Below are 22,058 nucleotides of genomic sequence, written 5' to 3'. Positions count from 1 at the left end.
AACATACGAGAGTGAAGATAAGGTGACCCAAGGTGCCCTTCCTGCCCATCATTCTAGGACATCAAAACAGGGCTTGACTCAGTTCAATCACACTAACGTAAGACCAGTGTCAACATTTTCTCCTTGAACCTTCCATTCAGAAGAGCTATTCTGGAGAAAAGAGAAACAATGTTGTTTTGCTTCATGATTATTTTAGGGCTAATCACATGGCAAGGAAAGGTGGTTAAGCATCACAGCACAGATAGTCTTATATTCTGAACTAGAATCGTCACTAAAACATGACAGAAATACAAAAATTAGAGTGATAAACCCTACAGTCTCCTTTTTTCATATTACTTTGTGTGTATAGAAGGAAGTATATGGAGTTGCAATTCAGTTTTCAAAATATCTATTTTTCTACTAGTGATTTCCAACTTAGTGTCAATTTGTTAATTGCAGAGACATCATGAGACATAGAGAAAATTCCATTATCAAGAGTTGCTGATGCCCAGAAAGAACAACTTGGTGGTGTTATCTGAAGGGAAACACAGGGAAATATCAGATAAGAGTCAGTATTCCTGTGAATAACTTGTTATAACAGAATCCAACAATAAGTGAATTTTATACATGCAAGAACCGGCGCACATGATAACCCAGCCCTGTACCAAGGCAGGACTGGAGAAACTTAGATATGCTTTGAATATACAGTTCATTGGGTTTTAAAAGTTTGTGGACATCTTCTGTGAACCATGTGCCATCCGTCACAAATCTGAGATAGCTTAGTACTATTTCCAATTACTTCTAGATGGCACTCCCCAATGTCAATAACTTGCAAGTAACTATTGCCCTATTACCTACTTTAAGGTCCTGAAATTCATCCACCGATCTGAATAGGGATTAGTGATACATAAAATGATTAATAATTCCTTCTGTAGCAGCATCAGTGTGTATTCTCCTGAAAGACAGTAAATAGTAAAGTCTTCTGCAGCTGAAACAATATCTGCCTACAGCTGAAAGACTGAAAACTTGATAAACACACAAGCCAACTCAGTTCTCATTTCTGCTATTTACTTTCTGTATGTCATTGCAAATGCTCATATTGCACGGAATTTTTGTGTGACTTAGAGACCTAAATAAGGATAAAGAAACCACACGTCTGTAGGAATCCAGACTTGCATGTCTTCCTGCCTCAGTTTTTGACCTATATATGCACTGTTCTTCTATATGTGGCACTTAGACAACTCTACAAAGGAGGCACGTCAGAACAGGAGATAGAGGATGGCTTCTCACCTGCAGCTCTGGTTTGCCATTAATATAAATAGTACTATTGTTCACCATTTGCACGATGGCAACACCCAGGTTGCACCGAATTCCAAAGGAAATGCAAAAGCCCAGGCCGCTCATGATGGCGATGATGTAGCGCTTGGGCAGTCCACAGCAGTAACAGTCACACACTTGCGGCTTGCGGGCGCTGGCCTGCACAGGCCTCCCCTCTTCTGTCAGCTCAATGTGATCTTCCTCGATGTTGGTGCCATCGATTTTCCTAAACAGAAGAAGCAAGAGAAAATGGAAATGCCTTACTGTGAAATATAGATGGACAGTTAGGTGCTGCAGTCAGCTATTAAAGCACCTCTGTGTGAGGGGTTTGCCTTTTGGTGCTTCGATGAGATCATGCTGGGCACACACAGCCTGTATTTTTGTCACGAAAAACCCCTGAAGTTCCAAAATCCCAGACATTTGGCTGGACAGCTTGCATAGAAGTGCTTGTGGGCTTTTCACAAGCATGGTTATGAAAGGTCTGATGAGCTCTGCTGTGATAAATCCTGCTGGTTGTTAACAATATATACACATGAAGAAATCCATCTTAAGTTCTAATTAGATCCACTGAACAGACTGGCAGTGTGTTTCAAGGAAAGGGCAATTACAGCATGGAGCGCATTTTTTCTCAGATTCAGATTAGATGTTGGGGGAAATTTTTTCCCTGAGAGGATAGTGAAGCCCTGGCACAGGCTGCCCAGAGAAGCTGTGGGTGCCCCATCCCTGGAGGAGTTAAAGCCCAAGCTGAATGAGGCCCTAGGCAGTCTGACCTGATATCCTCATTTAGTGGTCACCAACCCTGCCTTTGGTAGGAGGGGTTGGAACTAGATGATCTTTCAGGGTCCTTCCAACCCAAGCAATTCTATGACTGTAAGAGCCAGGCCCAGGCTCTCTCTGTCCAAGGGGATTTGATGACAAGTAACCCCTCTGTTGTGAAATATCACTCACCAGCTCATTACAAAGCTCAACTCCTGTTGTTGAGCATTCTAGCCTTTTCTTTAAAATAATTAATGTTCAGTGAGATCTGAAAATTAAGCAACTTTCTGCTCACTGCCCCTCAGCAGCAGAGGCTGAAGGGGCTTCACCTGGGAGCAAATTTTGTGTAGGCACTGCAGTGCAACTGGGAGAATACAGAGGCAAGGTCCATAGACACGGACTTTTCTGTTTACTTAGGAATAGGAGCAAATGGTACCTATGCATGTCAGCCTGCTCTCACTGCACCAACTGCAGGGAAAGGGAGGGCCCATTGGAAGGCAAACAGCTGCTGCTATCATCCCAGGTTGCACTCTATAGCAGCATCTTACAATACAGATGGTCTCATCAGTACAACAGTTGCCCATTGCTATTTCCTGCACTTATGGAAAGAGTTTCCTGTGCTAAAGCAATTAAAAATTTATTTGGTCTCCCAGTGTGATTGGAAATACCAACACCCTGTGCTGTAGGAATGGGGAATGTCTCTGGTAGGAAAGATGAGATCAGAAGGAACTGAAGACACACCATTAAACCGGAGCTAAACACTTCCTTTCCTAATATTAATTTCTAATGCCTTTGATTTAAATGGAGTATACAGGCTTTCCAACATGCCAAAACACTAAGCACACTCTGAATGCATGACTGCCCTCTGAACACCACCTGCAAGATTAGGGTTAAGTGTTCTCTAAAGGAAAGCCTTGATCAGCAGCTGTGTTAGGAAGCCTTTTAGCTTTGGCACTGCTGTGAATCAGTGGGTGCAGGATCCAGCTTTTTTTGTGTCCGCCATGGAGGTGCTCTCACCACTACTAAAATGTGAGCACATACTTAATATAAAAAAAGCCCGGCTTAGTGTATAAGATGATGAAATGATTTAATTCATGCTTTTCTGGTAATGGGTAACTTATTTTCTTCTTTCAAACATCTGGTCTGAAATGTATCTGAAATCTAATGCACTTCAGTCTTCCATATAATAATCGGCTATTCAAAAATATTTCCAGAGCTTGTATGGTTGGACTACACCTGGTTACACAGTGGTTGGCTGGCTCTTTCAAGAAGAGTTTTTTGTTTAATCACAGCTTTCTCCAACTCCTTTGTGTCTAATGTACTGCCCATAACCTAATGGATGATATTCCATACTAAAGGTTTTGCAAATACAGATGATATCTGTAGCTTCCGGGGCTGCTGCATGTGGATTTAAATAGGAAATTTCACTTTAAATTTTTAGCATTTATAGCTTCAGAGCTCCATTTCTAGCTTCAGGTGCATCATTTGCTATATTACTCTTTTTTACATCATATAATAAAACTGTTAATCCAGCTTTACTCTCAGCAACAAGAAAAAAAAAAAAGCATGTTAGAATACATCAGTTCACACTTCCAAGAAATACCAAAACTGAAATGGTTATTTGATTTAACCCCTTGCTCAGAGCAGTGCTAACTGTGGAGTTTAATTGGCTTGGTTTAGGCTGGAGTGAAGACTTTGCATTAAAGCAAAGTAACACAGGAAACATGATAGGATTGTGATGTTACTGAAGGTGACTGAGATCTTGCAATCCATTGGCAAAGAGACAGCACTGTTGGTGAAATGAGAGTACAGACAGAAACACAGCGAGGCACTTTAAAAGAAAGACCCTGTGTTTTCCTTGCTCTGTGCTCATGCCAGCTGGTGTAAACCATATAAAATGTCAAAAATGAAGAAGGCAGGAAAAGACAAATAATTATTTCTAGAGCTATTATTGTTAACTCAAAAGATCTATTAACAACAAAAAAAGTAATTTTATTGTCTTACTCCAGCGTAAACTAAGATACTGAATGAATTAAAGCATAATTCCTCATTTTTTTGTACTTTTACCACTCTGCTTATATGAGAGAGATTGCGCTTTAATTGGTGCATCATTTTTTGGACAGCTGGCAAAGATTGGACACATCATCCAAAGCAAAAACATCTGTTCCTTTCTGGATGCTTTCAGCAAGCTGTCAATTCACATAGGCACGAAAACATCCTTTGACTCCAAATTCGCTGTTGGGAGTGTTGATGCAGGAGGATGAACACTATGGTCCAACATCGCTTCTGCAGTGGAATTAATTATTTTGCTATTGTATTCAACTACTCATTAATAAAAGCAGATGAGAACTGATTCATGACCTCAGATAATCACAGAATATTTGGTATCTTGAAAGCTTAATATTAATCCTTCTACTATAGCAGAAGTGTCTCAGAGAAAACAGTTCCAAATCCAAAAATGAAGCTGGAGCAAAATGTAAACAGTGCAAGCATTCACACAGTCCGTGTTCCACTTTGCATTTTGGCCTTGTGTCACTGAACAGTGTAGATGTAGAATGAAGGTATGACACATCCATAAAGGATGAGCTGATCAGTATCATTTGGCGGTGCCACTGAAATTTTCCTTGTACACTAATAATTTAGAAGAGAGCTGTTCAGAAACAGTCGTCTCTTTAATTATTTGAATAATGCTGGAGAGCATTTTGCTGGATGGGAAGATGTTTGTTTGGTATTTATATCCCTCTGATGTTTTCAGCAAACATGCAACACTTGGCACATAAGAACATCTTGGCTGTTTGAAGGTATCTACATCTATATTCCATGACCAAATATTATAACTACTGCATGTAACATTTCTGTATCTGACGTTGTTTCTCTTCTTTTCTGAAGAGCTTTAACTCTCATTCATGCAGAGTTTTGGAAAAATTGAAGTTTTTAAAACTTAATCAGTCATAAATAAAATTCATAGGACACATACACATTTTGCAATCTGTAATTTATGTGTTTTAGCATAGGAATTAGTTGTTCTTCTAATTATTTAAGTGGGATAGAACTGCGCATGTTGCTCTGAAAGTAATGTCTCCTATTTATTCCTGCAGAAACCACAACTGATACAAAGAGTGTAATAACAATATCTGATAGAGAAAATTATCAGCTATAAGACACTATTTTTCAGCATAGTCACCATCATTAGTAGTGCACTTTCACCAGCCATGGACAAAAGCCTGCGTGCTGTACTTGTCAAGATCTGCATTAGCAAAGGTGACTTTATAGCTGCTATCATGACATCATGGCTAGGAAAACATTGCCCACACAGTCTAACTTCCACGTGCCCAGATCAACTGTTTGGTCTCCATAATCATTCAGCCAGTGTCAATGAATATCAATGGGTGCAATGTTTTCCACATTGAACAATTCACCTACACACCTTTGCTTCATCCATTCTTCCACGTCAGATGTCATTCTGTCAGACTGCCCTTCTGCTGCCATTTATTATATGACAACAAAACATAAAGGAATATTGGTGGGAAGGTTCTATTGCCATACCACCAATGTTCACCTCTGACCAACAGAATAAAATAGAAGGCATTATTTTTGGAGCAGCCCTCATATATTATTTCATTTAATTTGATTAAAACCCCATGGATTCTACAAGAAGGAAAAAAACATTAATGCTTGCCATGTAGTAAAATACTTTATCAAATTAATTCTACCAGACTACACAGTTTCATAGCCAGTAGCAGCCATAGGTGCTCAAACTTCACACCTACGTATGCAACAACAGTCACCGCACACAAAAGTTATTGATGATCCTGGTGTAATTTCAGAATCCTACACACAGGCTATTGAAAAATATTATTTATCCAAAGGCAGATACAATCGTCTGAGATCTCATCTACTCTGTGGATTTGTTTGCGTGATAAATGTCTACAGCAAATCCTGAAATTGTTGCAGTAGTACAGCGCTCCAGGCAGAGGAGCCTGTCCAACACAAGGGTAGATCAAGCAGCTTCAGGTTGCAGTTTTTAGCTGACTAGGATTTCTAATTCATTAAGGGCGGTCTGCAGGTGCTACACCTAGCAGGGCCCAGACTCCAGTCAGCCAGTGGGCTGTGACATGTTAATTCTCACATTTACAATGTTGTTATTGGCAGGTGAACCTGTTCAGCTTCTTCTCGCTCTGTGATAAACCCACTGATGTCACTGACTGACCAAAGACTTCTGAAATCCTCAAGATCAGAAGAGCCTGAGATTTTACTTGAATTCACATTTTTTACTTTGCATACACTGAGCACACAGATGGTCAAAAGTGTTTGTACCTATCAAGAAGTTCTGCAGAAAGTTTTCACTTCTCTTAAAGTGTTTTCAGAGCTCCAGCATTACTTACCCAGGTCTTGAATCCTCTAAATCAATTTTATTTGCTGCCCTGTTGTATTTAACTAATTAAAAACAAGCCCCCTTTTATATCTGGTGAATTTATTCCAGCTTGGTGGTACTCTAAAAACAAGTGGATATTTCTCTGAGGTGTTGCAAATGAAATTGCCCAGAGTCAGAACGCTTCCTGCATCTCTCCTGTTCCATCCCCTTTGACCCCCACCAGCACCTCAGCTACCCCAAGATAAACTCCTGGGGACAGTCCTGTTTTGCAGCACCCACATCATATCTGGAGGCTGCTAACCACCCGTGGGGAGGCAGTGTGTTACTTCTGTTGCATAATTGAGCATCAGAGTTTATCAATCTTCAAGCAATTGCTATGAAAACAGGACCTGGTAGATGGTCTTGCCAGACACCAGTTGCTGGATCTTCTCTCGTTTGATGAAATGTAGGAGGAAGATTTAGGCTCATCATATTTACCAAAGCTAAGAGTAGTTTTTCTAGCCATTTTGCTGGTTACGACAGCCAATAACATCCTCAGAGATCTGACCTGTGCTAATACAACTAACCACCTATAAATGTGAGAAGTGAAGCCAAATTCTTTGTTGGTTTACAATGTATTAGAGTCAGTTAGCAAAGCTGGGGTCACAACTGGTAAATACACACATGTATCACATGTACCATCACACAATATATAAGCATGCACTCTTTTTTATAGGCTAGGTTGTGGAGAGTTAACTTCAAATTAAAAACATGCATGTTTCCTTCAGAAAACTTTGGATGTGACTGCACATTTCTTAAGAGACTGCTAAACTTGTGGCAGTTCTTGCTTGGGTCTGATTGCAGACACAGTAAGAAAACTTGTATTACTTGGAGTATTTCTTCCATTGACCTGTACATTTAGAAAAGGCATAGGCATACCTGTGTTTAACACAGAAAATGAGGAAGTTCCGCAAACTTTCTTGTATGTCAGCTCAGATCTGGAACAGGTTGCCCATGGAGCTTGTGGATGCCCCATTTCTGGAGGCATTCAAGGCCAGGCTGGATGTGGCTCTGGGCAGCCTGGTGTGGTGGTTGGCAACCCTGTACATAGCAGGGGGTTGATACTACATGATCATTGTAGTCCTTTTCAACCCAGGCCATTCTATTATCTGTTCCGCTCTGATTCAGCAGTAAAGTTGACAAAGTTAGGTATCAGTGCTATTAGCAGGGCATCTCTGTTACACGGCTACAAGAGGAAAGAGATCCAGATCATTCAAAGCCTTTGTGCCACGGGCACATGGCAAACCCTCCATACTGGCACAGTAAGTACTCATTAGATACAAACCCTGAAAGAATTTGGGTAAGTTAGCAAAGGAAGGCCACAGTACTTAGAATGTGTGACTGAATGAACAACTCCTTGGAACTATGTGGAAGGAGATAACTCCATTCAGTTGGTATAGGAACAGTGTAACTGGCAACGTAATGGTGAATGTTAGTAACTTTCACCAAAGTATACACGCATGTTTTTCCATACATTCACAATGTAGTATGATACATGTGAATTACTGTACATTTTTTTGTGATCAAATGCATGTTTGGATGTGCCAAGAACTGTATCTTGACTCAAAATAACTTTCCCAAGAGAAAGGAAGAGGTTACACACAAAAGAAAAACACTAAAAAGATGTAGGATTCAAATAGTGCCCTGACCTTTGCAAAGATGAATAACACAACATGAAGCGTGCCAGCAATGCCACTGAGCTCCCTGCCTCTCAGCTGTCCGTTGCACATCTCAGTGCTGCCAGTAGCCACTCCAATAGAAATAAGCTTCCCTTTAAACCAACGGTCTCGTTGACCAAACTAGTCATCCGTTACACTGTACTTTCATTTATTCCAAACCGAAGATCTTGGCTCACTGTCTTGTAAACTGCCAGATTAAGTTATAAATCTTTAATCCTCTTTTTGCAAACAGCTTCTGTTTTCCTTTGTTACTCTCAATAAGCACACACGCATGCATACACACAGCTGAACTTGGTATTTTACTTCTGTTTGTTTTCTCTTACCATGTTAGTAAGAGAAAAAAAGATTCTCCAGAAATCCTCTGTAATTTAGGAATGTTAAATCTGATTTCAAGAGGGGCATAATTTGGGACAGTTAGTTCCCATTAAATAATCATTTTTTCTTCATGCAAGATAAACAGAATAATTCACATTTAATCACATAGAGGTTTTCTTAATTAAAACCCTTCTTCATGCTCCTTGTAACATCAGAACAGTATTTTATAACTTATTTTCACCTCTCCTTTGCTTGGTATAAATATTATCTTATCTGCAGCCACATGCTGCTCCATGCCACTCCTCTGGCACAGTTTGCTTTGCACAGCAGGGTGTCTCACACTATGGGGATTCAATAATTTTGCAACTCCAAATTGTTTAACATTCAGATATTTTTTGATACTTCATTTCTCTTTAAGCAATGTAACCAATGGATCTCGCAAGGAATTTGCTATCAGATTTTACCTTCGCAGATTCCCCAGCGAGTCGCTAACGGTGTTCTTCACCTCTTCCTTTCCTAGGTTAAAAAATCTTTCCTTCAGTGAATCAAACCCTTTGAAAGGCATTTTGTCCTTTTTCCTCAGGAAATCCCTGACGTTAACAAGCGCTCAGTTCTGCTGTCATATTTCTCGATGCCAGACTCAGGAGCCTGCGCCGGTCCCCTTGGTGATCCCTAAAATGACAACCAGTTGCTCAAGAAAGGAAAACAGAAAGAAGAATTCAGAGCAGATCTTCCCAAGCAGCAGGCCAGTTCGGGAGAGCCGTAGTGTGGAACCCCTGGCAGTGCTCAGGGTCTCGGCAGCACACTTGCAGCAGCTCCACCGTGCATCTGTACACCTCACGCTGCCTTGCCAGGGCTCATCCTCCCTGCCTACCTCCCTCCTCCCTCCCTCCCTCCTTCCATACTGAGAGCTGTGCGAGGTGGTGCTATAGTAACAGGCACAATACCTGTCCTCAGGCCACACCAGTTCAGTAGCAGGACCTCATCTACAGCAAAGGCAAGAAGTTTATTAAAAATTTATGAGCCCTTTCTGCAGCTAGGGGAAGGCAGGCTGCAGCTCCCATTCTCTATCTACGCCAACCCAGATGGGCCGCTGCCCTCTGCATCTGCTGAAGGGCCCACGGCCTCCATCCCGGCCCTAGCATTAATTATGGATGTTGCTGGGCCCTTGGGCCGACAGGCACAGAGATGGACTGCCACAGTGCTGTTTGACTCATAGAATCGCTAAGGTCAGAAAAGACTGCTGAGATCATGTGGTTTAATCAAGCAGTGAAAGAGTGGCCATGAATTAAACGCAGTGTATTTTCAAAACACAATATGGTCGAAAAAGGTGAACCATTTCAACTCAGTATGAATTTGTGATGGCAACATGCCTTTCCTAGCAAGCAGAAGAAGCATTTCATGCAAACTCCTGTGGAAATGCTGCCTCATCAAGCCTCCGTGTTGGCTGGAGTCAAACAAAGCAGGCCTCATTCATCAGGGAGGGGAGAGCCTGGCAACTGGGGAGGCTTTACTTAGCTGGGATCTCTCTTGCTGCAGAACTGGTTACTGTTTCTTTCTGCCTCTTGAATAATTGACACACACTACAGCAGCCTTGGAAAACTCTAGGTTCAGCACAGGTAACCTGCACATCGGGTCTAGAAGACAGCCCTCCCACGGCGAGCAAAGGGGGAATGAGGCTGCAAGGCCATCTCCTAGCACTTACCACCCATGCACCTCTGGCAGAGCAGCAAGGTCATTGCTTTGGGAACATGGGCACAGTACATTCACCCATACACAGCAAAGCTGGGTCTCTAGTTTTCAAAGGGTATCCAGAAAACAAGGTATAAATATTTGTAGAGATACACACATGTAGGAGCATATAATGAAATTGTCTTACATTTCAGCAAATATGAATTTGCCTTGTAAGAGAGCTTGCTCATCTTGACAAGTGGTTTTCAATCCATCTATTCCAGAAGCTGTAGAGCAGAAGCTTTTAATTTGCCCCCTGGTCTTCTGGTCCTGCTTCAGTTAAAGGGAGCACACACCAAAAAGAAGCTGTGCTCTATATTTAATGCCTTATTCACTTATCCACACACACATTAGTTGCATTTAGTGTGAAGTCTGTCTTTCATGCAGTTGGAAAACTTTCATGCAGCTTCCCCAGAGCTTTGTATCAAGTGGATGGGTATGTTCCCCTCATGGCCATCAGTGCTCTCTCCCCACCCCTAAACGTGCCCAAGGCCATGTTGGATGGGGCCCTGTGCAGCCTTATCTGGTGGGTGGCAATCCTACCCATGACAGGGGGTTGGAACTGGGTGGGCTTTAAGATCCCTTTCAACTCAAACCATTCTCTGCTTCTGTGTTGCATATCTCACCTCTAGTACAGCTGTCAATTTCTCACAGCGGTTGTCAACTCTCCCTGCCCTGTAAGGTTTGCAATCCTTCCACTGCCTGCAGTTCTGCTGTGCCACAGTAGTGGCCATTTTGCAATTTCCTAATCTTTTTCGCAAGGCTTAAAGCAACAGTGTTGCTAACCCACTTTTCTGCAGGGAGGCTTCTACAGAGGAGCAGCACAGCTTCTTGCTTTCCCCTCTCTGGGTTCAAAGGCTGGCAAAAGACCCTGATTCCAAGCAGCTGATGCAGGTCCAAAGAGCTCTGCAGGGCTCTGCTCCTGATGGACACTTTCCATGAAGCATCACACAACTCCCAACAAGGATGCACTGGAAGAGGCAATTGCAATCTCTGTGCAATCCCTGTATGTATTTCAGAGCACCATCTGAGCACAATCCAGGTCTGCGTATGCAAATAAATACTTTGTAAAATTAAAATTACTTCCAGCTACATACAGACTGTAGCTATAACTGGAATTACAGACTCACATCACCAAAGGCTCTTGCAAGGCTATATTAAAACTGTATTTTAGAGACATAAAACCAGTATGCAGACAGCAACTGCTGGGGCTCACCTGCTATCATTATCTTGGGTGCTCAAGAATAAAATGAGTGGTAAGAAAACTCAGACGTTGACTCTTGACTACAACTGTGCACAGAGGGCACATAGCTGGATTCAGGTTGGCAGCATCCTCTCAAGAATGACAGGCAAGAAAACATCAGAGCTAGCAGGAAACATAATTCTCAGCTGTACGTGGTTAAGTAAATGTACACCTGGAGGCTACCTACTTTGTTAGAGCTGTTTCTTTTGTTGAAAAGCCTAGAAAAATCATCTTTATGCTGCTTCTGCTTTTGACTGCTCAAAATAATGCTTAGGGTAAAATTTGTTAGTTAAGAGGAGATTTTTGCTACTGCTTGCAATGTGGGCTGGATAGCATAGACTTTGCACACATGGTGTCATTTAAAAGGCACACCTCTTTTAACTGTGCTCCCTGACACAACCTTGCAGGCAGACATTTCTACTAAGGCTTGTAAACCAGAAAAAAAAACAACACTCAGGAGACCCTAGGAAAGTCAGTTTAACCATCTAGTTTTGGAGAATTAGCAGATAATTCTTTCAGTTCAGGCCAACCTTGACCAAAGGCTGCTGAGGTCCCTCAGTGGAACCATATGCATGTGTGTAAAGCATCCTAAAGCATGGCCAGTCCAAGGCATACCGGGAAAACACTGTTAATTTTTAATCTGTTTCTTCTCTGTTTCAGGCCATGTGATCACGTCCCTGTTGCTTGTGAGCTGCTTATTGGATCACTCTTGTTATTCCTTTGGAAAACCAGGTTTGTAAACCTGGTTAAATCTAAAGCAGAGCAAGTTTGACAATGCTCTTTTCATAGACAAGACCTTTTTTAAAAGCTGCCTCAGAGATCTGATGCATCTTATCATGTGTGTCCTACTCTGCTGCTTATTGCTTGAAATAATGTAGCAACTTAAGATTCTGGAAATTTCTACTCCTCTACAAAGTGTTGAAATTGGCTCAATAATTAAAGGAAACAGAATAACAGACAAGATTATCACATGTACTTTGTAGTGGTAGGACACAAAGCTAAGAGTCACATTAGGTGCTCCAAGAAATCTTAAGAACATAGATTAGAAAGCATGAGAGCCCTTATCTAAATGGATATATTTTGCTTTCCTCTTTTCAGACAGAATTAAAGTCATTTAAAGCTGAAATTATCAGTTCACCTCAGGAGGCAAAGCATTAAGTAAGACAGATAAAACTCTCACAGTGAGAGGCAGGAGTTGTAATGTGGCACTTCTGAGCACAGGGCTCTGTGCACAAGGAACAAGAATGCTCTGATGACTCCTGCTGATGCTCAGCTCCTTCAGTGGAGGGGACTGCAGAGGTCTGTAACCACTCATTTCCTAAGAAAAAACATCAAATGTAAATTTTATGTGAGAGTCTCTTTCAGTCATGGTATTTCCAACAGAAACCATAACTACAGGTACAGTAAATAAAACCAAGAAAAAGAACATATCTGAATATCTGGAGGTACTTAAACCCTGCCTGGACACGTTCCTTTGCAACCTCCTGTCGGGATCTGCTGTAGCAGTGGGGTTGGATGTGATGACCTCCAAAGGTCTCTTCCAGCCCCTGAGATTCTGTGAAGAAACAGAGACTGGGGATGTTAACAGCAAATCAACAATGAAAGAAAGAAATAGCTTTCTTTATTGGAAACTGCTAATAGAATGAGAATTTCTTGCACCTTACACAGTGGGTATATTTCTATAACATTTGCAATTTACTTGAAAGTTGCTTGGGTTACAGTGACACCTTATGGTAGTTTTATTGTACTTTACAGGTCGTTTGGAAAGTTAAGATCTCTTAAAACCTTTAAAGCCTGTCACTGCCAGTGAGGAACTGCTCTGATACATTTAGAAAGCTTTTTCCTTTAATTTGCTCAAATCCGTGCTTAGAATATATTGTAAATTACTTTAAAAAACACTGAATAGCCAATATTTATTTAGCTGTTTGTGTGCTTGTGCATAGGTAGGAAAACGCTTTCTCACACTAGGAGTCAGCTCCCAGTCTACCAAGCAACTGCAGTGGTCTCCAGGTAGTGATGTGAGTGCAGGGAGCTTCAGAGATCCAGCACAAAAACACATCTGTCTCTAGCAGCAGGAGAAGAATATCAAGTGAACCACTTCTTGCATAACTCCCCACAAATTGCTCATTTCTTACACCTCACATTCCTCACAGCTTCAAACATGATAGGGTAACACAGCTTTATAAACACTGTCATAAGAATGATTAATCTAAAGCTTTGGTATACTATATACTCAAAAGGAGGGACTAGAGATACTAAGTAAAGGGATGGAGACATACTTAGCTGCCAGCATCAAAGTGTCCCAGGCAATGAACAGTGAAATGCAAAGTTCTTCAGCTTTTCCTGTTTGACACATAGGTTAGCTGCATTAATGAAAGAATTCATGAAATTGTGATTTCTAAGGCACTGCAAACCAACCCAGAACATCTGGATTACAGCACTTTCTTGCTCAAGATACAGACAATAGTTACAGATCCAACCAGTGCCTAGGAACGGAGGGGATGAAGAGAACCACAAGGACAGTAAAAGACACTCAAGTCAGAGTACATGACTGTGATTTTCACTGTTGAGTTTATCTTCACTGGAACTTCATTCTCTTCTCTCCTATGACCAGTGAATGAAATCTGGCATACCAGAAAGCTGTCCTCCCTGCTGTACTTTCCTCTCTTACCAGCCCCAGCCAAAGATCTGCTTCTAAGCAGATGAGATCTCTGACATCACATACTTGATCAATTAATGTTGTTGAAAAATTCGAACATCACCTTCCTTCAAAGTGCTGGTAAACTCAAGAGCCTGACAATGCAGCATATCCTGAAACCCAGCTTCAAAGTAAGTGATGTTTTTTTAAGAAATGAACAGTGAAAAAGAAAATTTAGATCACTATGTGGCATCAGAACGCCAACTTCAAACATGGGCTTAGCGTGCTTTCAGAAAAAGTATATGTTAATGTCAGAGAAATCCTATTTGTCAGTTCTTCCCCACAACTTTCATTCTTTTCATGAGGGAAATATATGATCAAATTTCACAGGAACCACTTTAAGAAATAAAATTATGTTCCATAAACTATAATTCAAACAAAATATGAAGTGATAAAGTTCTCCACAGAAGTTAGTATTTTATGGAGATTTAAAATAATCTTTCAACACAAATATATGAAAAGTTCATTTATTTCCATAGGCAACCTCATTCACAGTACAAAGTGATAAGAATTTCTCAAAACAGTCACTGTACCTTTTACATATTTTAAGTAACTGATCTAAAAGTTGATACAAGAATAAATTTGTTTTTGAAGAGCTGTCCATTAAATTGGAGATACACCAATGCCATGCTATGACAGTTCTAATCATGAATCACAGCTGACACTACAGTAACACTACTTTATAAATGAGGATCTTCATGTTTTACAATCAAAACATAAAATTGCCACTAGTACAGAGACTGTACGATTAGACAAATAAACAAATATTAAATATTTTGCACAAGGCCTGAGTTCACTATAACATATTTTGATTTACAACTTCATCTCAGAAATCTGTACAGCAGTTAGAATTGTTTCAGAGAACTCAAAGACGATACAACTTCACAGGCTTGTATGTTCGGTTGATAGAGGTGTGAGGCCTGGAAGGCAAGAGGATTTGGTGTATGAATTCAAAGTTTTACTGCCTTGTGTAATTTCTTTGTAGAGCAGTCAAAACCTACTGGAAAGATAGATACAAAGCAGAACCTCACATGAAAATCAGCTCAATCATTCGAAAATCTCCAGACAGGTTTCCTCACAGCTATTTCAGAATAAAAGTTCATAATTGAGTATATAAAATGCAGCATATCTCTTAACAAAGAACATAAAAGGGTTATGTGTACAGCAAGATATTTCTGTATTCCCCTTCCTTACGTTTCTTTAGTTGGAAGTGGCACAAATTAGTGATATTTCCCTCCTTTATAAAAAACTCATCAATGAACAAAAATCACTGTAAAAACGAGGGACTCAGTCTTCATAAATTTACCTTTTAAAAACCATTCTTTTCTGCTCAAATCTTGCAGGTACGGGTAGACTAACCGAATGAATTTACAATACATAACAAAGTAGCATATAATTGTTTGCCCAAACGGAAGCCTTGTAGAATTTGAATTAAATTTTAAACTAATTTTTTTTTTCTTTGCTCTCCTGGGTTCTCCTTGAACTGAAAAAATCTACAGTCTTGCAGTCTAAATACACACTTACCTATCTGTAGACATACACACAAAAGAGGTTACAATACTAAAGCTACCACATTTTCCTTACTCTAAGGTGCCACTGGGATATTTATGGAAACATGTGAAATAGATGTTGCTACAAACCTTAACAGAAAAGTTTTAAATCGTTAAGACTTAGGTGCACAATGTTTCAAGCATTCAAAAACTCAACTTTTTACTTGGAATACTCAGCATCTGGGCAGACATATAAGGCCTCAACTTCCCCAGGCCATTTCTAATTCACTTCTAATCCATTCGGAGAGGAAGACATACAGTATTCAATAAAACAAACTAGGAAACACCCTATCTCTGTTTTCAGTAAAATTTCTTACTTTGTCTCCCATACAGCTGGTGGATTCAATAACTTTCAAAAGATTGGTACTGCCCTTCAGATAAGAAGACTTCACAGGCCTTACTATGCCTTATCCACAAAATGCGTGGGAAAAAGAAACAGAAAATCTGCTCCTCCCTCCATTCTTGAAATGGCACTTGAGCCATTTCATTTCTGCTTCCCTCCTCTTGATTATTGCAGGCCTATGGCCTACAAAGCAAACTTAGTAAGCAACTAGTTTCAAGGTTCCTCTCAATCAGCCCCAGTAGTGTAGGTTTCTCAGGCCTCTTTAATACCGTCCTTCCATCTACAGAATTAATTTTCTAAGACTGGGTTTTTAGAGAATGCTTCAGAGGCTTTCACACTTCAAGAATTTGGAACCAACAGTTCTAATACGGAAAAACTGCTGTGTTGGTACGAGAACATTCATTTAACATACACCAGAGCAGCCAAAGGACAACTGATGCTTACGCTTAAGATATGCAGCAATTTCTACTTCTCTTCTTTGCATTTCTCCTTTCGTTGTAAACATTTCATAGACAAATCAATTAAAAAACACGTCACCCTTCTTGTCTTTGCTAATCCTTTACAAATGAATGGGAAGTAAGGAGGAGGGCCAGGCAAGCAAAACAGATGTGCAGGGCAGAAGCTGTATGGTGACGATTCAACCAGTCAGCTTCCACATTTTCCTTTAAATTAGGTTGAATATAAAGGGTCGAAATTTTGTGTAACTTACAGAATTGTTCAGATAATGAAGACATATTTTATATCGGGTTACTTTTCCAATAAAGATTTTGCAATTTCTTTAACAGACACCACTTCTGAATTTGTGTTATCCATTTTGTTTTGCATTAGGGCTGAACAGACTCCTCTACTTCAGGCCAATTGAGATATAGCACTATTTTCCATCCAAATCAAGAAATAGAAGGCCTCTGGAAAACTCACATTTCGTAATACGGTTCCTTCCTCCTACTCCTTTCCACAAATTGAAATGGATCTGAAGCACAACCGTTGCTTTCAAACACTGGTCTTCACTCTGGCCATAATATAAGTCTTTCATCCTCTTGCAGGGCTTCAGAATGACGACGTGCAAGTGAATACATGAACTGGACAATAGTTTCTAAAGAAAGGCTATTGCAGCTGGAGCCAAGTGGCACATAGCCTTGGTGACTTACCTCTTGCAACTCCTTTTCCCTTCAAGTTAAGCAAAAATAATTTAGATATTCAACATTCAGTTCTCTGACACACTAAATAGGAAGTATGAGCAAAAAAGAGGGATGTGATCCTCTGATTTTAACTGAAATTACTTCTCCAATTTTATTTTTTAATAACTGGAAAAAAATGCTACAATTTTCATAAGCTCCCTGTTTTCTTTGTTTCTATTCATCAATCTGGTCATTCTGAAAATTGAGGCAAACAGAGAAATCAAAATTATGTGTGGAAATGTGAAATAAAAAACATTTCATATTATTTGAGCCACATAAAAATATTATTCCAACACATCAGTATCGCAAAAAAGAATCTTAGTTTTATCTTCTAGGATATTTTTTGCTTTGTTTTTACCAAATATATTCTTCAACAGTAGATGCCAAAAATATACGCCTCAAGAGTTCAGTAATCTTATGCATAAAATTTGATCACAATATAATCAAAATTTTTCAGTCAACTTTCTCTCCATAAACTAAATCTAAATGAAGTTCCGAAATCTCCCTAGGACAAGAGGATCAGCGACTGAAAAGCAAGATCAGGACACTGATATTTAAGACTGCCTTTAGCATAGATATATTAATTGAATACACTGTAGAGTCCCAAGAGATGTTATTTTGAATATAACCTTCTTTTCCAAATAATTTAGAGGAATACAGATTCAAGTAATTTTTCAAAGTCTTGACTTAAGTTATCCTAACAAAATGTAGCTTTCAAAAAGTTGATGTAAAAGAAGACATTAGTGTGATTGAGAGTATAAAGTACTAGTAACTTTAAATGAATTTAAATAATTTAACAGTTCTAGTATAGTACTTAGGTTTACACAGATACCTTAATATAACCTATGATGTTTACCATGAATATTAACAGCACATAAGTATCACAATGTGTTAGGCTTTGTTTTCTAAACCATAATTTCACTGGTCCCAGGTATTTTAAAATAATAGGGCTAAGGCAGCAGCTACAATACATAAACAATTATTTAGGAAATATGCTTAATGCTATTACTGCTTAGAATTGTGGAAGTATAACAAAATACATATCACATTTACAGCATAAGGCCCTTTGGTTTCTTAAGCAGCAAATGAAAGAACAATTTCTTCAGTGAAAGGCTTTGAAAAATAAAGCATGTAGGCTTTCCATAAAAAAAAAGTAACTAGTTCTTTCCTTCTCGAAATAGCCAGCTAGAGTCTCCAAAATATTACATAAGAAAGTTCCTGAAATTCTGAGGAAAGAAGAAGTTAAAATCCAACAGTAGTATCTGACAAAGCAGAGATTCTATCATGGGCAAGCTGAACGTCTACCTTCTGCAAACTAGAACAAACTACTGCTTCTTTTTCTGGAGAGCTTTATTAAATTTGGAGTAATACAATAAAAAGGATCTGAAATATCTGTGTATTTATCATATATTATAGAGCTTACAAATCTGTATTTGAGAACTTACTTCATATTAATCTATCCTTCATAAGGACTTGAGATAAAATAAAACTAAAATGAAATAGTTTATTTTAGTCAAGGCAATTAATGGCAGTCTGCTTTTTCACAAAACCATGTGAAACTTCTAGGCAGGCAACTCTTTCCCATCTTCCCAACAGTGTCCAAACCAAGTAATTCAAGACATTTCTGTTACCAAATCAACTGCAAGAAATTGGGACAGTCAACACTTGAATTTTATGGACATTTTTTTCTGGGAATTTCTGTAACAACTCATACTGTTCTTTTCTGCCCTCTCACCAGTCAAAAGCAGTATCAAGCAAACAAAAACTATTCTGAAATGAATAGCAAATGTGACTGAATCACCACATGTATTTTTAAATCCTTTTATGTAGTATGTGGCTTTTGCTATGGAGTTGGTAACATGGATCTGATGTTATAAAACAGGTTGTCAACTGTAGCAGAATTTTCCCACTGCCCAAAATTTGCATAAAATTTTAAAATCACTTTATCTCGTAGTTTACTACCACATCAATTCTAATTATCTCACAGGTGAAGAAAGGCAAAATATTTTTTCATAGTGTCTTACACAGTTATCAGGTAGAGATATTTCTATGTAACATGGCTACCAAAACATTCTGCGTCAGCGTAAGAATTTACTTTCTGCAAACTGTCATGGGATATTATAACAGTTGGTACCAAATTCAGATGACATAAAACGTTAACAATAGTTGAATTCAGCAGGCACCAAAAAGACTAATCCACAAGATAGGACAGCACTAAGTTGCATTTCTTAGTGTTATTATCCCCCTAAACATTTCTGTTTAAGAAATGCAGTTTTGTTTAAATTCAGGAATTGTGAATACACTTCTTAATCATTTTTAAATATATAGCTCCTTCTTTTTCAATTGAATTTATGCATCCTACCTTCAGTGCTTTGAAGCTGGGTAAAAAGATGGGAAATCTTTAGCACGCAAAATAACTTTGCACTTGCACAATTCCACTGCAGTACCAGGTGAATGCAAAAATCAGTCTTTTCCAGTGCAGAAATCTTTACCTTGCTGGATGAACCAAACCATGCTTTTATCATTAAAAAAAGATGTTTATCAGCTTACCCACAATTCAAATTATATCAATCTTTGAAAAAAGAAAAGACACACATTACCCGAAAAGATCTTTTAAGTCATTACTAGCTGAGCTGCTGTTTGTCATTGTGTTTGCTGGTTGTGCAAAGTTCTGAGGAGCAAAGAAAGGATTACCCTGTATACCAAAGCCAGTCTGTCCTATCATGTTCATCTGAGGCCCCATGACTGAACTGCTCACACTTGGAGACCCTTGTGGGGGCACAAACTGATTAACCCACTGGTTTGATTTCTGTTGAGCCAACTGTTTCATACTAACTTTGGGTTTTTGAGGACCAAAAAGATTATCTAAAGCGGACATATCTGGGGGTCTGTTTGGTTGTGTCAGTGGAGAGATCGCAGATGCAGCACTCATAGGACTGTAATTTGGCATATTGGCAGTTGGTACGATGCTCATCTTGGTTGTTCCTGCTGCGCTTGGACCACTGAAGAAATTCTGAGCAGTAGGGCCACTTCCCATACTGAATCCAGCAGTCTGAAAACCCATATTAGTATTTAGTCCGTTTGTCATATTTCTCTTTGTGCTGTCAACAGGTGATGAAAATCCCATTCCAACACCCATACAAGAGACAGAAGAGAAGCTGTTTGAAGATGCCACTTTAGCTTTGTTGATTGAATGGCTAGTCAAAGATGACATACTGTCTATTAAGGTATCTGTCAAATCTTTTGTCTGCAAAATAGATAAAACTTAGTTAAATATATTTCCTGTACATACATGCTAGCAACAGTTTTTAATCACTGCTCCCGCAGAACGGGCACTCATTTTTTCCAGAAATTCTCATTTATTGCATGGAATTGGCTATAAATTGTAAACTAATTCACCTCGCATACAATCATTTTCACTCTTTGCTACTTGGAACTGTTTTGCAGCTTCAGCTTGACAACTATGACTATACAGCAAATACTGTTAGGCATATACTGAGTATACCATTTGCTTGCACGTCCCATTCTCAACTCCACGCTTTCTATATTAGTTAGGTAAACTGTTTTGAGCAAAATCTTCTTTTCCTATCTGCTTTTCTCATATCTAACACAATGGCCATGCAGTAAAAATGATGTCTTTGGAAACTACTGCACTTAAGAAAGAGGGAAATATTGCTAATGATGCAAATACAGGACAAATTGCAATTTAGTTTTTCACAACTGTAACACTGTACTGCAGGTGAAAACAAAAATGACTCATAGCAGGAAAAAACTGCTAAAAGCATACAGCAGGTGGAAAAAAAAGCATCACAGCAAAGTATTATATTGTTTCTACTGGAACTGTATCTCACCTGCTTCATTGGAGGCGTTACTGAAGTTGCTAGTGGCTTAAGAGGTTGTTGGCTTTTCAGTTTCTGTGCCTGTTCCTGTTCTTTAGCTAACTTTTGCTTCTCTTCAAGTGTAAGTGATGCCTTAAAAGAGAAAGTACTAAGTTGAAAAGTATAACTACTTATTGTGTTTTTTATTATTTTTTTTTAATAAATAGCACTACCATTTCAGAGCAAAAAGTGGATAAGCACATAATGATAAAAAGTATTGAAAGCAAATAAAAATAATAGTGAAAGCAGCATGACGACAAATTCTGGGCAGATCTCAAATAAAGTAGTTTTTCAAAAAAGTCATTTCAGGTTTGACTTCTAAATATTGGGCGTGAGAAGAACTCTTCTCAGTTTTTGTTTTCATATGATTACCCACTGGCACTTGATACAGAATTTCAACTGATAGTGTTGTTTATTTTAAGATTGTTTAGATCTCCCAGGATTCTAATTCTACTTTCTTTAACAAATGATAAAATCATAAAATCATTGCCCCTTAGACTAAAATTAGGAAGAGAATTCGGATGACAGAAATGATTCAGAAACAAAGTGATAAACTACCTATAGTCTGGGGGAATTACTTGTTGATAGCCATGGCTAACAGCAATGGAAATAATTTTATCATTGAATACTAACTACAACCACAGGCTGCATCATGCCATGCTTATTCTTTGTTTCTTGCACTTATCTTCATATTGGCTGTTTTCATTTAACTTTGAATTTTTACACTAGCTGTTATTGTCAGCTACCTTATGAAATTCTATTTTTGATTTCAGCCTCCATTTGTGAGGTCAGTTGCCTGACCATTTTGATTTGACAAAATAAATCCACTGCTGCAGCTTCAATTTCATTCATATCCATAATTAAAGAGGAATGATTAAAAACATATTATCCTAATCACTGACTTCTTTGTTCAGAGAAGAGCTATTTTTTCAAGAAAAGACTTTCACAGAAATTCAAACATGCTATTTGAACACTTT

The 22,058-nt window shown here is 39.0% G+C and overlaps 2 protein-coding genes and 1 long non-coding RNA gene across 39 annotated transcripts in view; 1 reads left to right on the top strand and 2 right to left on the bottom strand.

Moving 5' to 3' along the window:
* SLC17A8 (solute carrier family 17 member 8) overlaps positions 1-9,364 on the bottom strand; it is a 30,511-nt gene extending 21,147 nt beyond the window's left edge. Inside the window, exons 1-2 of the mRNA XM_003202173.5 lie at positions 8,925-9,364; positions 1,270-1,522 (exon numbers count right to left, since the gene is read on the bottom strand). Of these exons, the coding sequence (XP_003202221.2) occupies positions 1,270-1,522; positions 8,925-9,025 (354 nt within the window). The 5' untranslated portion in view covers positions 9,026-9,364. The remainder of the gene's footprint in view (positions 1-1,269; positions 1,523-8,924) is intronic.
* The window catches only part of LOC146545285 (uncharacterized), an 86,522-nt gene extending 66,287 nt beyond the window's left edge, over positions 1-20,235 (top strand). For 12 of the 37 annotated variants that reach the window (XR_014883290.1, XR_014883298.1, XR_014883309.1 and 9 more), the window contains 3 exons: positions 9,044-12,166; positions 12,533-14,263; positions 17,069-20,235. This is a non-coding gene — a long non-coding RNA (uncharacterized LOC146545285). The other 25 variants (XR_014883310.1, XR_014883321.1, XR_014883330.1 and 22 more) reach the window with 15 other exon arrangements.
* Positions 14,584-22,058, bottom strand: part of SCYL2 (SCY1 like pseudokinase 2) — a 36,144-nt gene continuing 28,669 nt past the window's right edge. Inside the window, exons 17-18 of the mRNA XM_085223743.1 lie at positions 21,055-21,174; positions 14,584-20,450 (exon numbers count right to left, since the gene is read on the bottom strand). Coding sequence (XP_085079869.1) covers positions 19,800-20,450; positions 21,055-21,174 — 771 coding nt within the window. The 3' untranslated portion in view covers positions 14,584-19,799. The remainder of the gene's footprint in view (positions 20,451-21,054; positions 21,175-22,058) is intronic.

Source organism: Meleagris gallopavo, chromosome 1, assembly GCF_905368555.1.
Source record: "Meleagris gallopavo chromosome 1, MGAL_WU_HG_1.1, whole genome shotgun sequence".
NCBI lineage: Eukaryota > Metazoa > Chordata > Aves > Galliformes > Phasianidae > Meleagris > Meleagris gallopavo.
This window is presented reverse-complemented; position numbering and strand designations above follow the sequence as displayed.